The 16,517-nt window shown below is 45.3% G+C and overlaps 1 protein-coding gene across 4 annotated transcripts in view; it reads left to right on the top strand.

Moving 5' to 3' along the window:
- Tiam1 (TIAM Rac1 associated GEF 1) overlaps positions 1-16,217 on the top strand; it is a 304,202-nt gene extending 287,985 nt beyond the window's left edge. For all 4 annotated transcript variants that reach the window (XM_004654435.2, XM_045150639.1, XM_045150640.1 and 1 more), the window contains 5 exons: positions 3,101-3,159; positions 3,641-3,743; positions 7,682-7,769; positions 9,954-10,126; positions 13,798-16,217. In XM_004654435.2, the coding sequence (XP_004654492.2) occupies positions 3,101-3,159; positions 3,641-3,743; positions 7,682-7,769; positions 9,954-10,126; positions 13,798-14,270 (896 nt within the window). In that variant the 3' untranslated portion in view covers positions 14,271-16,217. The remainder of the gene's footprint in view (positions 1-3,100; positions 3,160-3,640; positions 3,744-7,681; positions 7,770-9,953; positions 10,127-13,797) is intronic.
- The last annotated feature ends 300 nt before the right edge of the window (positions 16,218-16,517 follow it).

Genomic DNA, 16,517 nt, shown 5'->3' with positions numbered 1-16,517 from the left:
GATGTGAACAGAGTATTCCCAAATGGAACATTCTAGTGATATGCAAATCAGAATGCTTAATACAAAGATGCTTTGGACTTTTCTACTTAAGATTCACTTAGCTTTCCTAAAATTTCCAAAAATATTCCTCAAGTTTCCAAAGTGCCTCTGTAGTTATTGAATACATTGCATTACAACTACTACGTCTGTCTGTCTGTCTGTCATCTATCCTATCATGTGGAGAGAAAGCATGTAACTGGCGTATTTTAACAAGTTGATGGATTCTGAGAGGTGGGTATTGGAGGGCAATAGGACTTGCTTTCTTTTTGACATCGCCACCGTGTTTCTTAGGTTTTGAGTTCTTTTCGGAGCGTCACACTGTCACGTGCTTTCTTACCACATGCTTTATAGAACACAGGACTCGGAGATACCATCCACTTGCTTCAGATATTGGGCTGTTGTCTCACAGTTCCAGAGGTCAACACATGAATATTATAGGACTTGTCCCTGAATTTTGTAGATAGAAACCAACAGATTTAGGCCAAGAAGATAATCAGAATGGGAGAAAGTAGGAGTCATCACGTGTTTTCTGCTCAGGGCCACAGTGTATGTTTTTAGGTCTCATGGGCTGTGTCACTATAGATGCTATAATGGGTGAGACAGCTGCTACAATGGTCTCTTCCTCGTGGTGGGGGTGGTGAGGGTCAGACAGGCCAAGGTTCAGCCTAGAGGCCCAAGTTTATAGAGAGTTGTGAGATGTGGGACTTGCAGAAATACTCGTTTGGACTTTTGGTGACGCTCATTTTACAGACTCAGATAAGACTGCCTTCTACTGCTCCTTGCTTCCTGTAGAGGCCGTATTGGGTGGCTGGTTGGCACCAGGAAGATGAGCCTGGCACACCTGACCCTGCTCTAAACATATCCTACATACTCTAGTCTCGTGTATGAACTCATTAGGGACCTTGTTACTGAGCGGAACACTCTGGAAAACACTAAGGGACATGCTCATCATTACTCAGAACCTTCTCCAGAGTAATAGGAAAGAAATAAAATTGGGCTCACGGAAAAAGGCTGACTGTGGTACCCCTGAAGAGCGGGGGTGGCTGTGTCATTAAAGGTGACAGCTGTGACCATCCTGGTATAATTTCAGGTAGCAGGGCAGAACTAACCAAGCCTTGGAAATGTGTTTTGAAACAAGGCATTGTTACTGTTGGGAAGTAGGTTAATGACCAGTGAGGCAGCTTTTGGGTGACTGCCTGGATGTCATTTTGTTTTGTTTTAAGCCTCTACTCTCAGGACATAGTGCAACTGTCTTCTGAAAAGGACATTGGCTTGCTGTCACTGCACCATGACTTACAGGATGGGCATTCTGTAGTTAACGTTGATAATGACTGTCCCTGTTAAGTTGAGAATGAAAGCAGAAGTTACTTTGCTGGGGTTTTCCTCGTCGGGTAGTAGATGCTCACCTTTTAGGCCCTAGAGAAAGTGTTGAAGGCATGGCCCCACCCCTACAACGCGTGGCATTCCTTAAGAGCTTCAGGTCATGGCTAAAGGGGTTGAGCGATAAGATAGTACACATTCTGGGGGAAGTGAAGGTGGGTGCTCATCCCTTTATGAGAAAGGAAAGACTGGCTTGTCCTAAGTAGGTTAGAAAATGAGCCAGATAATTTGGTATGGTCTCCAGAGGGCAGAAGTGTGGCCCATTGCTGAGAATTCTGTGAAACTTTACCCCTTTTGATAATAAATTTAAAAAATTATTTATTTATTTTATTTATTTGAGAAAGAGAGGCAGGTAGAGAATGAGTATGCCAGAGCTTTCAGCCCCTGCAAACGAGCTCCGGATACATGCGCCACCTTGCGCATCTGGCTTATGTGGGTAGTAGAGAAATTGAACCTGGGTCCTTAGGCTTCTCAGGCAAGCACCTTAACTACTGAGCCATCTTTCCAGCCCCCTTCATCCCTTTTAATTCCACGTCTTTGCTTCCTCCAGCTACAACATGGAGAATCCCTCAAGGTCAGAGAAGGGAGGGACAGAGGAAATACCTTGGAATGTTGGGGTAACTGCTAACAAAATGCCAGTAGCTGATTGACTAACACACAGTCGAAGTTTGAGTCTCATATTTGTAGAGGCTGGAGATACAAGGTCCTACTTCCTCATCGAGGATGCCTGTCAGCTATGTTTTCTCATGGTAGAGAAGATAAGCATCTCTTCTGGGCCTTTACAGGAGCACGGACCTCACAGATGAGGGCAAAACTGTCATGACCTAATCTCTTCCCAAAGCCCCTACCTCCTAAAACTTTACATATTGGATTAGTTTCAACATAGGAATTTGGAAGGGGGGAATGCAGACTCACAGACAGAAGCAGAGACTATGACCCAGAGGGCCATGGATGGGTTGGAACCACGCTTCCTTTCCTTCCTGGCGCCAGCTTTATGTCGTCCTTCAAGACAGTCAGAATCACTGCCATGTAAAACATTCTGCCACTGCTTGAGGAATTCTCTGGAAGGTTATACATAACTTCATCCTGTCCTCCCACCCTATGAAAAAGTATAAGAATAGCACTCTGTGTTTACTACTCCTGGAGTGCTTGCTCTGACTCACTGGGTTTGAAGAACTGAGGTTGTATTATACTTCATTTGTTTAGGTCAACAGTATGAATTTTATTTCCTGAATTATGAAGACTGTGGGGGTTAATTTGCATATATGTAAATCACCATAAGCAACTATATTGCTATTAAGGGCATTCGTATTAATCCTCCAGCTACTAAGTCAGTACACTTGCATGGAACATGTATCGGCTTAAGTTTCAACTTTGGACTATTATCACTAAAGTATATTTGACCTAATGAGAGAGAGAGAACGAGAGAGAGAGAGAGCGCGCACACACATATATAGGGGGATTATTTCCCTTTACTTAGGTTTTCTTATTTTGAGTGTGGGCAATTTTGTCCGAGGAGGCTTTTGGTTTTCACGAATGTGACAAGTGAATGGAAGGTTGATGGCAGTGAGGAACTTGGGATCCTCACAGCTGTCGTCTGACTGCTATAAGTTATAAAGTTAAGGGGGAAAGCCCATGAATTTCGTGTCATAACTGCCTTTATTTTATTCTTTCTTTCCAGTCTTCAAAACGGCCGTGGTCCTTGTATACAAAGATGGTTCCAAACAGAAGAAGAAACTTGTAAGACTTCTTATTTCACCTCATACTTCAAAGCACCTGTCTAACTTCTTTCAGCCCTGTCTGCGTAATTCTGCCCTTTTGTTAAAAGAGAAGCCTTTAAAAATCTTCTTGTCTTTCGAGGCTGCTCTCAAAGACTCTTGAGGAGACTCTAGCGTGTGTGTGAGCGTGAGAGTGAACTCGTGCCCAGTGTCCTTCCGTGACTCCTGTCACTGATTCCCCCGCTACGACCCTGTTCCTGTTTGAGATCCCTTTCCTCTCTGTGTGTGTCTCTTACCTGCCTTTAGCCAGCAGTGTTGTTCGCACACTGGCACACAGCCGCTCACGGCCCGTGGACTGAACCGAAAGAACAAATGAGAGTGATGTTCCTTGGAGCACACACTGGAGTTACTGAGTGAGCGTCCGTCACTGATGTGCCAAGTGCAGGGAGCCGGTGCGGGTAGATTCGCTTGTTCTCACGCAGCTGGCTGCTTCTGTCTTCCAGGTGGGATCTCACAGGCTTTCGATCTACGAGGAGTGGGACCCGTTCCGGTTTCGCCACATGATTCCTACCGAAGCTCTGCAGGTGCGAGCCCTGCCGAGTGCAGGTGAGCTCCGGGTGCTGTGTGTGTGTGTGTGTGTGTGTGTGTGTGTGTGTGTGTGTGTGTGGTTTTGAGTCACACTGTTGCTACAACCACCAGACCATCTTTTGTCTTCTGTGCTTAATTCACTCTTTTTTTTTAAAGTTCTTAAATTAACCCCTCAGTTCCCATTGCGTCTTCTTAAGCAGCTGTTTTCTAAGTAGGGAATGAATAGCTAAATGAATGAGTGAATGAACAAGCCAAGCAAGTGAGTGACCTGAGAGAAATGGATGCATGAGCCGGGTGTGGTGGTGCACACCTTTAATCCCAGCACGCGGGAGGCAGAGGTAGGAGGATCGCTGTGAGTTTGAGGCCATCCTGAGATTACAGAGTGAATTCCAGGTCAGCCTGGGCTAGAGAGAGAGACCCTACCTCAAAAAAAAAAAAAAAAAAAAACAACCAACAACAACAAAAAGAAATAGATGCATGAAATGTCCTTAAAGTGTTCCAAGGGATTCTGGTCATTCTGTTATCTCTACACCTACATGTACACAGATAGATCAATAAGCTTGTAATGATTACTGATCTGGGAAGCAGTATACCTTGTATTTCTGGAAAGATTCTTGAGACCATGATCAGCCAAAGGTAATACACATAACTCACTTTCCTTTTCACTGAGCCATCCCACAAAACCACTAAAGGCATGAAAAAACAATTGGAAATACACGTTTCTTTGAACTATCACATCTATTGATCTTTGGCATTATTATGAGGGTTTTTAAATTTTATTTTTATTAGATATGAACTTACTTAATATGTAAGCAACACATGTTGGTACCATCCTTTCCCTCTTCCCTGCCTCTTTTCCAAAGAGGCCCTCCTCGGGGATGCAGGTCAACCCCATAGGACTGTGGGTCATGCATTGTGGGGGCAGCAGTTACGGGGGAGGCAATGTCTCTGTTTATAATGTCTCAGCTTGTGGCTCTGAGAATCTTTCCACCCCCTCTTCCACAAAATTCGCTGAGCCATGTTGGGTGCATTTTAAATCTACTTCAGTGACTTAGGAGCCTCTGGATCTCTGGTTTGGTAGGTGACGAGTGTCCTCAGTGTCTGTCTCCATCACCCTTGTGCTGATATCAGGTTCACTGAGAAAGCAGCACTCTTGCTCATTTCCCCAACTCCTCTGTGGTTTCAGCTGGGGCCGGGGTGGAGTGCGCTGGGTCATTTATCTCCTCAGGTCCAGCTCCCATCTGAAAAGTGAAGTCAGCACTGGCTAAATGGGATAACCATTATTAAGAGAGAATTTAAAGGGTGTAGACCCTCTTATAGGCCAAGATTAGTGGGAGCTTGACATTGGAAAGGAAAATCATTATCTGGATATGAATCTGACTTGTTTCCCAGTTCCAGATATGATTTCCTTTCTATTGAGCAGATCCACCAGCCAATCCAAGAGAAGTTGGTTTCCCACCATGGCTGTGTGTCACTATTGCACTTGTGTGAGCATCACGGCAGGTTGTTTGCTTCTGAGTCACTTAGACTTTGAGTTGCTCAGACAGATGTTGGCCACTTTCCACTGTAGCTCACGTAGCACGTTCCAGCACGAGAAGGGCTAACTGTCTGGGGACTGGCTCTCTTCTGGATTTCAACCAGGTTTCTCTGTGGTTTGTGCCAACAGCATATGGTGTCTTCATCAGTAGGTCTTACCGTTAACCTCTGGTGGGTAATCAAGTGCTCTGACAGAAGTCTGTCTTGTTTTGGGAAACCTTGTAGGTCTCTCCAATCAACAGTTTGTTGTGGATGTTAACTGCATCCTGGTACAGAAAATTACAGGCCAGTGCCAAGGGAAAAGAAAAAAGAAAAAGACAGAAGGAAAAAAAAAAAGAGAGAGAAACAGGAGAATTGAAGCTTAGGCTTCATCTCATCCTCTCCAGGGCCCTTCGATTCAGGTGTTCCCCTTGAGTTCCTGTTGAGGGTTTAAGCCTTTAGTCTGACTTCCAGGGTATAGGTTTCTGTGGTACCAGTTCAATTTGGGTTCAGTTTTGTGTCCCCCCCCCCCTTGTGAAAGTTTTGAAATCTATGTTTGTTCCTGTGTTCCAAAAGGAACAGAGGGAGTTGTGGAGCAGCATATGGTGGACTGGGTAGTGCAGTTAGATGGCGAGCGAGCAGTATATTTCAGCAGGGTAGTGACTAAGAAAGCTGTACTTCTGTGGTGCAGAGGCCTGGTCCTGGCTTACTTTGAGTCCAGGCATGGATAAGAGGAGGTGATGGCTCTTCCAGGCATCTCCAGGAGGAGGGACCAACAGACACTTGGTCATGCCTACTCCTCGCCAGTTGGGCTTCATATGCAGCTCTCAGGGAGTATAAACATGCAGAAGAGCCCCGTGTTGTGGCACGTGCCTTTAACCCCAGGACTCGGGAGGCAGAGATAAGTGGATCACTATGAGTTTGAGGCCAGCCTGGGTCTACAGAATGAGTGCCTGGCTAGCCTGAGCTAGAGTGAGACCCTACCTTGAAAAACTAACCAACCAACCAAATAAAAAGGTGCGGAGCCGAGGACAGGTGGATTCCGTTTCGTGCTTGGCATTTGATGTCTCACTTGCTGCTTCTTCTTGTTCCACACGTCGACTTCGTAAGAAACAAACTGGCTCAGACGCTCATAACGCCACCCGGCCCGGTGTCGCGAGGAGAGGCCGTGCCGTCACTGATCCATCTTCAGTTCCCTCAGAGTTGACTAGATTTATTCTTCACAGTTGTCCCTAATAGTAGAAGAGCTTAGAGTCAAATGAATTCCAATGGGCTGGTGGCCTTAAGTTTCCTTCTAAGTTTCTAGCACAGTAGTTAGCCACAGTGCCTTGCTACGTGTGACTTGATTGGCAAACTTCACTTATATGTAACTTTACAGGAACTTACAGGGTGTGTGTCTCCAGAGGCTGTGATACTTTTGTACGACTACTGCTGTCTCTTTCCATGTTTTGTTCCATACATGTCCAGACTGTGCTTCCTCATACAGGGTTTTCAAATGTAGAAGCTTAATTCTAAGGCAAAATTCTGCCTTCCTAGCCAGGAATTTTGCCTTCATTAAGGAGTAAGTACACAAAGACTTCACATTTTGAAAACAAAGCTGTCTTTGTGATATGACATTCCATTCTCTCGCTCTCTGTTTTTCATTCAAATGAAATGTAAAACCTTAATGATCAAAGCATTTTTTAATTGAATTAAAGACTAGCCAAAATGTCTCTCATTGTAAGGTACATTCCAGTGGATTTGAAAGTCAGCACTTGTAGTTTCTAGATTTTTATCTTAGTTTGGGAAAGTTTGTACAACTTTCTGTAACAGATTCTTTTTTCTTTTTTCCTCAATTTGAGGTGAGGTAGGGTCTTGCTCTAGCCCAGGCTGTCCTGAAATTCACTATGTCGTCTCAGGCTGGTCTTGAACTCACAGAAATCCTCCTACCTCTGACTCCCGAGCGCTGGGATTAAAGGTGTGCAGCACCAGGGCCTCTAGCTGCTAAAAATGAACTCCAGATGCATACGCCACTTATGCATCTGGCTTTTATGTGGATACTGGGGAATTGAACTTCCATCATTAGGCTTTCCATACAAGTGCCTTAACCACTGAGCCATCTCTCTAGTCCTGCAATAGATTCTTCTTGGGGTTAGCTAATGTGGCTATGGTGAGGGTTTGTGACTAGGGTTATGAGCCACTGCTGTGGAAAGCTTTAGTGTCCACAGCAAACTGTTCCTTTCACAAATACTTTATTCATGACTTAAATAAGATGGTATGCCCTGCATGAAGAAGTCGTTAGAGCAGACCTTTTGTAGCCACACGGTCCACAACCATGAATTCAACCAACAGCAGGCAGGAACTGTGTGGAGGAAAAAATGGCAATTTTTCTGAACATGTAAAAGAATGTCAACAAATTCATTAGCGTGTACCCTAACCTGTCCTTGTTTCAACTTTTGTAGACGCAGAGGCCAGTGCCGTGTGTGAAATTGTGCACGTGAAGTCAGAGTCGGAAGGGAGACCAGAGAGGGCCTTTCATCTCTGCTGCAGGTGAGCCGCGGGCTGTCCCGCAGTCTGTCCATCCTCCACACCAGCACGAGCCAAGCCAGGCTGAAGTTAATGCTTAGCCAAATAACAGTCATTGTGTAGGTGGAAACTAATTGCATCCGAATGTGGGATGGTTAGTGTCATAGTGCTCAGAAAGGGAACATCCTGAGTTTCTCTTCCTGCTTGCTTTTCCACGTTGGTCTCGGTTGCTTGGGCACATAGTTGGGTGCCCAGTTGCAGCCAATGGAGAGTTTGCCCAAAGGAGGTCGTGGAAGTGATGGTAATGCCAGGGTGCTTGGCCTTTTCAAGGTGCTTCATTGTGGGACCCTGTCAGTCACCTGCAGACCTCGCGTGGACTTTAAATTTATAATATGCTCTTCTAGTTATTCTTCTTGCTCATTCTCTTCCTTTTTTTCTCTCCTCCTTCCCTTTTTCCTTCCTTTTCTACTTTGCCCTTGAGAATCTAAGTCTTTTCTCCTATGTGTTCAATCCTCATTTTACCCCTACAATAGAAGTTATGTCCGAACAGATGCCATTTTATTTGTCTTTGAATATGGTCCACAGTTAGTCCAGCTTTATTTAATTATAGGCACCTGGTAATTATTGGATGCTTATCTAGTAATTATAGGCACTCAATAATTACCTGATAACTTCATGCAAGATAGAATCAAAATTATGATTATGCATGATTTTTTAATGTTATCACTAGTATCATAAGAAAACGCAGTATCAAACAGTAAGATGCTAGCATCTCACCTTCAGTGTCCCCTGTAGTCAGACCTGGGGGATCCACAGCTGATAAGAAGACACTTTCCCCAATTTCTTATAAAAAGTGAACGTGGGTTTAACTTCACTACCTGTGCCACATGTGGCCACATCACCTCTCTGTGTCGGTGACTGGGATCATCAAAGGGCAGCAAGCAGTCAAAGAAATGGAAAATGTTCAGATAGTTCACAAAGTTTGAATGTCACCCTTACTATCTATTTATGCTAATGCATTTGTGGCTTTGTTGGTAAAGTCCGTGGAGTTGAGCAAGACTCTGTCTGCGGGTGTTTATGGGAAGTACCAGGTGAAACTCCTTGGCAGAAACATTGGAATCTATGCCAGGTCAGGTGGCATACCTGTAATTCTAGCATTCAGGTGGGAGGAGGCTGAAAAAGTTTCAGGCAAGCTTGGAATACATAGTTGAGACCTTTATCTCAAAACACACAGGGGACATACACACACACTCATGTAACTTAAGAAAAATAACTCTTACCTAGGAGATATTTTTCAGTCATGCAAATTAGGATTTGAAGAAATTTTACAATTAAGAATATAGGGTCGGGCGTGGTGGCACATGCCTTTAATCCCAGCACTAGGGAGGCAGAGGTAGGAGGATCGCCATGAGTTCCAGGCCACCCTGAGACTATGTAGTGAATTCCAGGTCAGCCTGGGCTAGAGTAAGACCCCACCTTGAGGAAAAAAAAAAAAAAAGAAGAAGACAATAGCCTTGGGCTGGAGAGATGGCTTCACAATTAAGGCACTTGCCTACAAAGCCTAAGGACCAGGTTCAGTTCCCCAATACCCAGGTAAAGCCAGATGCACAAGGTGTCATGTATATATGGAGTTCATTTCCAGTAGCTAGAAGCTCTGGTGTGCCCGTTTGCTCTATCTGCCTCTTTCTCTTTCTTTCTCTCTCAAATAAAGAAGTAAAAACTAACAACAACAACAAAAAGAATTTAGCCTTACTGGGTTGCAGTCGGTCTGGGAGGAGGTGACATTTAATGGGAGGAAACAGCAGACGTGTGGAGATACCAGTGTGTGGGAACACTCCAGAAGTGTAAGACTCGGGGGGTTCATTTTCCTCCACTACATCATGGAGTATGTATGACTGCACCTTAAAGGTCAAGAGCAGAATTTGGCAGCTTCCTGGTGGAAAGGGTCTCTGCCCATCACCTGATCATTCGCCGGCCCTGGGTCCCCATGTTGGCTGCTGTAGGTGAGTCACAAAGCACAGGGACAGGAGGACCGGATCTTGGTCCCAGCTGTGAGGAAGCCGCTGAGCCTCGAACCTGGAGTCACTCCTTAGTCTTCAGTCTTTGCCCTTCGAGGGTTATTTTTGCTTGGGTTGCACCTGGTGACCCTCAGAACTCCCTCTGTGTCGAGTCCTGTCTCCCTGACCAGCACAAATCTTCTTTTCACAGCTCCCCAGAGAGCCGGAAGGATTTCCTGAAGGCTGTCCATTCGATCCTGCGTGACAGGCACAGAAGACACCTGCTCAAAACCGAAAGCCTCCCCTCGTCCCAGCAATATGTCCCTTTCGGAGGAAAGAGACTGTGTGCGCTGAAAGGCGCCAGGCCAGCCATGAGCAGGGCAGGTACTGTGGGGATTCAGACGTACACGATCCCCGTCACCCCAGCTCTGCTTTAGACCTCCGGGGAGCGAGAGTTAGGGGTGGCCTCGTGAGGGCTGACCTAGGGGTACGTTCTTCCTTGGCGTGAGGTTCTCTGCCCTGGCTTCCTTCCCGGTGGCTTCTGGGCAGCGGCCTCTTGTTTGCTCTCTTGCCGACCCTCAGCCTTCCCTCGCTGCCTTTCTACTGCCCGCTGACCCCGCTCGCACTGGCCAGGCCAGCCAGCCGCGCGTCCTCTTAGTTCGCTTGTGGAATGAGACTCGCTGCTTTGCATGACAGCCAGCTTTGGGCAGCAGAGAGCAGAGTTGTCAGCAAGGTCACAGCCAGCCCTTCTGAGGTCATAGTGGCTTCACCGGCTGTCAGAAGAGCCCACCCTGTTCCCAGCAAGGGTCTCAGACTTGGTAGAGCAGATGCCAGGGGAGATTCTTCTCCACTTTAGTTTTGGTCTCAGTGCTAATTTAGGAAGCCCCCAGTCGCTACTGGAAAAGAAAAATCTAGGGTTTAATTGGGTCCACGTTAAATATTCTTATAGGATAAGTCCCATGTCTCTGGACAGTGAGGAAAGAACATTAGTACCACCGCCTGTACACAATGGTAGAATATACCCATGAGAAAGTTATTTGCCTAATGCTCAGCCATACGTAGTCATGTCAGCATATTAACAGTTTTAGCTACATGTTTCCTAAGAGGCAGCCCAGAATTTTCTAGAGAGGGCATCAATAAAAGATTCCTTTGCCTTTGCAAACAAACAAACAAAAAAAAGAGAAAAAGAAACCCAATAATAATAATTCTACCCTCTGAGCCAGTTACCTATCCACCGGTCTCAATTATTTTGAAGTATGGTTAGAACTGTGACTAGCTGAAAACCTTTTCATAGGCATAACCTACCTTGCTTGACATGGCATTTACCTTCTTTAAGCACCTTAAGGATAACTAGTGTTAAACTGGGGAAGGGTACTCTTAAATCTGTTCTTTAATCAGTTGTTATGTTTATTGAAAACCTTGAGGTGTTCATATACCTCACAGTGTGTGGGGTTCTCCCAAGCAAGCTAGGAGTCTTGCATGCATTCATACAGTTTCTCGTGGAGTCCCCATGTAAGGACGGTTCATTATTAATCATTTTTTGATGAGATAGAGAGAGGGCTTTTTGTTTTGTTTTGTTTTTTTGAGGCAGGGTCTCACTCTAGCCCAGGCTAACCTGGAACTCACACTGTAGTCTCAGGCTGGCCTTGAATTCACAGTGATCCTTCTACTTCTGCCTCCCGAGAGCTGGGATTAAAGGTGTGCGCCACCACGCCCAGCTCAAGAGAAAGAGAGAGAGAGTGAACACAGCGCTTTTTATCTTGAAATTATTTTTCCTGCTCCACTTGCTTGCTGGGGAATGTTTAATTGGGAGTATATGGCCAAACCTCAGGGAACCTGTCAGTCACTCAGTTCCAGTTGTTAATCAGTGAATCTCAATTCAGAGGTGCTTTTTTTTTTTTTTAAAGAAGACATTTGTCTGTAGAATGTGCAGAAGTTTTTCTTCTGAGATCTTGGAAAGAAAATAAAACCAATAAGCCACCTAGACCATTAATTATAAATACCAAGAGAAAGCCCTGGTGTTGTAGCCTGTTGGATTTTTGTGTTGGCTCATTTTTGAACAAACAATATCTTTATTGCTGTGATTTGAAGTCACTCACTGTCACCAGAATTTTCTTGTTTGATGACCTACAAAGTAGGTCGGGCTGTGACTAGCTTCCCGTGATAACCAAAGACACTCTTGTCAAAGCCGGTCTCCCTAAAAGCACTAGGAGGAACCTGCAGGAATTAGCTTGGTTACTAAGTATCCCCTTCTTAAAGGATGGATGGCTGTGGCTCATGCCGCACTGTCCCAAACACCCGTGTGCTTTAGTTCTCCCTCTGTCCTGTTGAGTTAGGAGAGTGAAGATAAGCACCGTCCTCTGCACTCTTGAAGGATGACTACTTCTGCCAGTAACTCAGTTCAACTTTTCTTGTTCTACCATTTTCTTAAATGTCAGATTCATAGAGCGGCCAGATGAATTCATATTACCATCTCTATTCTATAATTGATAATATTCTACTGTATTTTCACTGTCATCTATCCATCTGTCATCCATCGATTCCATCTTCATACATTTCAAAGAGGCCACTTCGAATCAGAGTCATTCAAATGCAGTGACCAGAGAGAACCAGATGGTATTGTGGTGGGGTCGATGTTAACGTAGAGAAGAATTTTTGCTGCTTCTCCACTGAGCAGTTGTGCTTTCTTCTTTTTCTATTTTTTTTTTTCCTTCCATTTCATCTGGAAATGGTCTTTATTCTCTTCTTTGCACAAGAGTGGTATTCATCTGTTCCATGTATGGAGACGGTGGAGGCTTCAGGATGGTGATGGAAATGCATGGATCTGAGGCAGAGGATGGCTGGCCCAGGAGCCATTTCAGGCCGTCGTTGTGTGGACTTGTAGCTGCTGCAGTGGAAGCTAGAGTTACATTTTCAGTCACTGATGCAGGCGTTCCCTAGCAGCCCTGACGGTGTCTAACAGCTTTTAGCATGGGTTTCAGGAAAGCCGCCCCTGACTTGTGCTAAGGTACTTCCCCTTCCCTGCATCGAATTCCATCATCTGGTGCTCAGTGCAGCCATCACTTCACTCCTGAGGGAGGAGTGACATCATTTCTCCAAGAGCCATTGTGTGTGTGTGTTGAATATACTAGTTGTTTGCTTGTTTGGTGGTATCATTTGTTTGCCTGTCTTTAGTAATTCTGGCTTTGTAGTCACTCTTAGTCACTTTCTGTAGCACGTTTTTGATCCACTGCTTGTATGACATACCCATTGTTGATTCCTCATTCCCTCGAGGCAGTAGTGTTTTAATTACCCTGTAGAAGAAGTAATTTCACAGGATATAGTTAGGGCAGACCAGGGTCCCTGTTTGCCTAGCCTTGCGGCTCACATGGGATTTTGTCACAAAAGGGACGGGGAAACGGGTCACCAGCTTCACATCTCTGACAGCTGTTCTTTCATAGAAGCTCTTTAAGAGAGACACAGTGCCCTTCATCTAGATGCAGGACCTCAAGGGATTTACATTCTGATTCCCCAAAAGTAACATCACTCAGACCCGTGCTTGTGTCTCCTTAATACACCCTGGTGCTGTATCCAAAGAGACCAAAACCAGAGAAGCATGCCCCGGCTTTCCTGAAGACCTGTATTCTAGCAATATGCTTCTGGCCGAGCTTCAAAGCTCCGCCTCCTGGGACATGGTCAGTTGAGGACCTTCTCGGATCCCAGGGTGAGAGGTCACTGGAGAGGTGTGACAGGTGACAGTCGGTGTTAGTTACCTCGCAGGTGCACAGCTTGGAGGAGATTATTTCAGAGGGAGCTGAGTCTCCTCTTCCCATAGCCTCAACGTCTCCCACATTGTCCTCCAGCCACCCTTAATTCTTGGGTCCATCCCCACAGCGTCTGTTTCAGTTAGGCACTCCAAGGTGAGCTGGCGACGGTTAGACTACAAGCTCCCAGAGACCTTTGGGCACGAAATGCATTCCACTGAGGTTTTGGTGTTCCTTTCCTTTGCTAGGTTTTCATCTCATGGTAAAGCTTGTGGGGGTTTGTTTTTTATATTTTTGTGTGTGTGTGTGCAGTGTCTGCCCCAAGCAAGTCTCTTGGGAGGAGGAGGCGGCGACTGGCTCGAAACAGGTTTACCATTGATTCGGATGCCATCTCAGCCAGCAGCCCGGAGAAAGAGCCCCTGCAGCCCCCCGGTGGTGGGGACACTGACCGCTGGGTAGAGGAACAGTTTGACCTTGCTCAGTATGAGGAACAGGATGACGTCAAGGAGACGGACATCCTCAGTGACGAAGACGAGTTCTGCGAGTCGGTGAAGGGCGGCTCGGTGGACGGAGACCTGCCGGAGCAGCTTCAGGCTGCGTCCATCAGCCAGCCCGAAAGTGGGCGGAGAGCCCTGGATAGCCACGCGTCCCGCATGACACAGCTCAAGAAGCAGGCTGCGCTGTCCGGCGTCATTGGAGGAGGCCTGGACAGCACCAGCGAGGAAGTCATCTGGGTTAGGCGTGAAGACTTTGCCCCATCCAGGAAACTAAACACTGAGATTTGACTGTGTCTCGTCCCCGTAGAGAATGTCTGTAGATACAACACCCCCTCCCACCCGTGCCGTCCACAAGAATGTCCCCTTAGGTCACACTGTTGCACACAGCCTTTGGCAGCTGACTTGGGTCTGAAGCCATGTAACCACCCACTTTCGTCATTCTTAACGACATCCGAGAGAATTCATTGTTCTGAATCCCAAATAAGATTGAGTCCTATCTCCTGTATATTTCCAAGGGCTTTTTTTTTTTTAATTTATTCTCAATGAATCAGGGCCTGAAGGATGAGAACAAAGAATCAATACGCACTGGAAAGCCACATCTCAACCACCGCCGCCCCCGCAGCTGTAGCAGGAACAGCGGTGACGGACAGGTTAGCACGCGAAGCCGCGGCTGCCACGCCGGCCCTCCCTGAATCCAGTCTCCTCGCTGGGGAATCACAGAAACAGAACAAACTTGAACGTCTGTACAGCCCGCAGCACTCTGACTTCTTTCCCTCTTCGGTGTCTGAGAATATCCCGTGTATTTTAAGAATGTGTGAAGAAAGGGTGGTCATTTCTGTTCGATGAGCCTTCCCCCCCGCCCCCTTCTGTTTTGGTCTATGGCCGGTCTCCTTGTCAGTGTATGGAAGTTCTAGTTTTGCATAGAATTATAAAGATGCCAAACTCTTAGAAAAGAGGTCACAAATTTATGAGAGAGAGAGAGAAGAAAAACCACTATTTTTTGTATTTTACCTGAGATGCAGGGGCACAAATAGGTGAGAATTTTACAGTGTTAAGTCTAGCTCTGAGTCTAAACATGAGGATATAACCTTTTGCAGAGAGTGAGGCATGGTGACTTTATATTTATATACGAAAAGCCAGCAAGAAGCTCATATTAAGAATAAACTCTTTTTTTTCCAGAAGCAGATTCTTTTTCTTTTTAATGTTGGAATCTATATTTGAGATGGGAGTTTGGTTGGATTCTATATGACAGGGAATGGGCAGTGTGTGTGTCTGTTTCACATGGTAGGGGAGGAGGGTTGCCATGGTGATTGTTGGTTTGTTCCCATCAAAACAGCATCTTCATCCATAGATGACCAGCCCCTTCCCTGACAGCCCGTAACCAAACCTCTGAACCAAACAACCTCCTCAAAACATGTCTTGCATTTAACACTTCCTTCACACCAACGAGACAGGGTAAATACACTAATAAACCTAACCTAACCTAAATGATGCCCAAACAGGAAGAACAAAAACAAGTTATAGCACTTTCAGTTTTTTAAAAAAGGGTTTATAGCACCCCCCCCCCCATTTCACAATGTCCACTTCCTAAGAAGAGTTTAAATAATATGAAAACTTTCTTTTTGGGGAAAATTATCTATTTGGTGTTTGATACATCAGTAGGTACTTTAAAGACCTGAATTTTATAGTAGCTTTAGGAATTATATTTTGTAAGAATCAGTTATGACTTTATATTTCCAGACAATAGAGAGTTCAGAACATCATGCTCTGTGCCCCTGCTTGCCTCTCCTGCTCTCCCGTCCTATATCCCTCCCCTTTCGGGTTTCCAGGGCTTGGAGCTTGATCTTTTGAAAGTTTTATTCTATTAAATTTTTGCTATATCTTCTGGTTTTCTTAAAAAAAAAAAAAAAAGCTTTAGAATGGTTTCTATACCCTTTGTATCACTGCATTGTTCCATATCATCTCGGGTTCGATTATGTCCAGATGGAAAACAGAAGCAGAGGCGTCAAACAGTCGCATTTTTCTGGTCTCCCTGCAATGCGTCCATCGAAAATACTGGAAAGTCTGGTGCTTAGAGAGGGTGCCATTGTCTCTTGTACATAAGGTCATAACGTGTCTATGTCAAAAGTTCTTATATATTTCTTTTATAAGCTGAAAGAAGGTCTATTTTTATGTTTTTAGGTCTATGAATGGAACGTTGTAAATGCCTGCCCAACAATAAAACTATTGAAAAGAGTCAGGATGGCCCTGTGGTTTTGTTTTTTTTTTTGGATGGGAGGTTGGACTGTGAACTAGGGGAGGAAGAGTCCATGGGGAAAAACTCCTGGAAATGTCATTTATATGAAGCAGGTATAAGGCCAGCACTCGGAAGACAGAGGCAGGAGGAACACCCCAAGTTTAAGACCAACTTGGGCTGTATCACAAGTTCCACACCAGCTGGGACAACACAGTGAGATTCTGTCCCCACATATTAAACAATTAACTCTTGCAATCATCAAAGGAACAGTGTTTTGGTAAAGCTTGAAGTTTAAAACA

This window comes from Jaculus jaculus, chromosome 5 (genome assembly GCF_020740685.1).
Source record: "Jaculus jaculus isolate mJacJac1 chromosome 5, mJacJac1.mat.Y.cur, whole genome shotgun sequence".
In the NCBI taxonomy this organism is placed as follows: domain Eukaryota; kingdom Metazoa; phylum Chordata; class Mammalia; order Rodentia; family Dipodidae; genus Jaculus; species Jaculus jaculus.
Note: the sequence above shows the minus strand (reverse complement) of the source record. Positions and strands in the feature narration are given on the sequence as shown.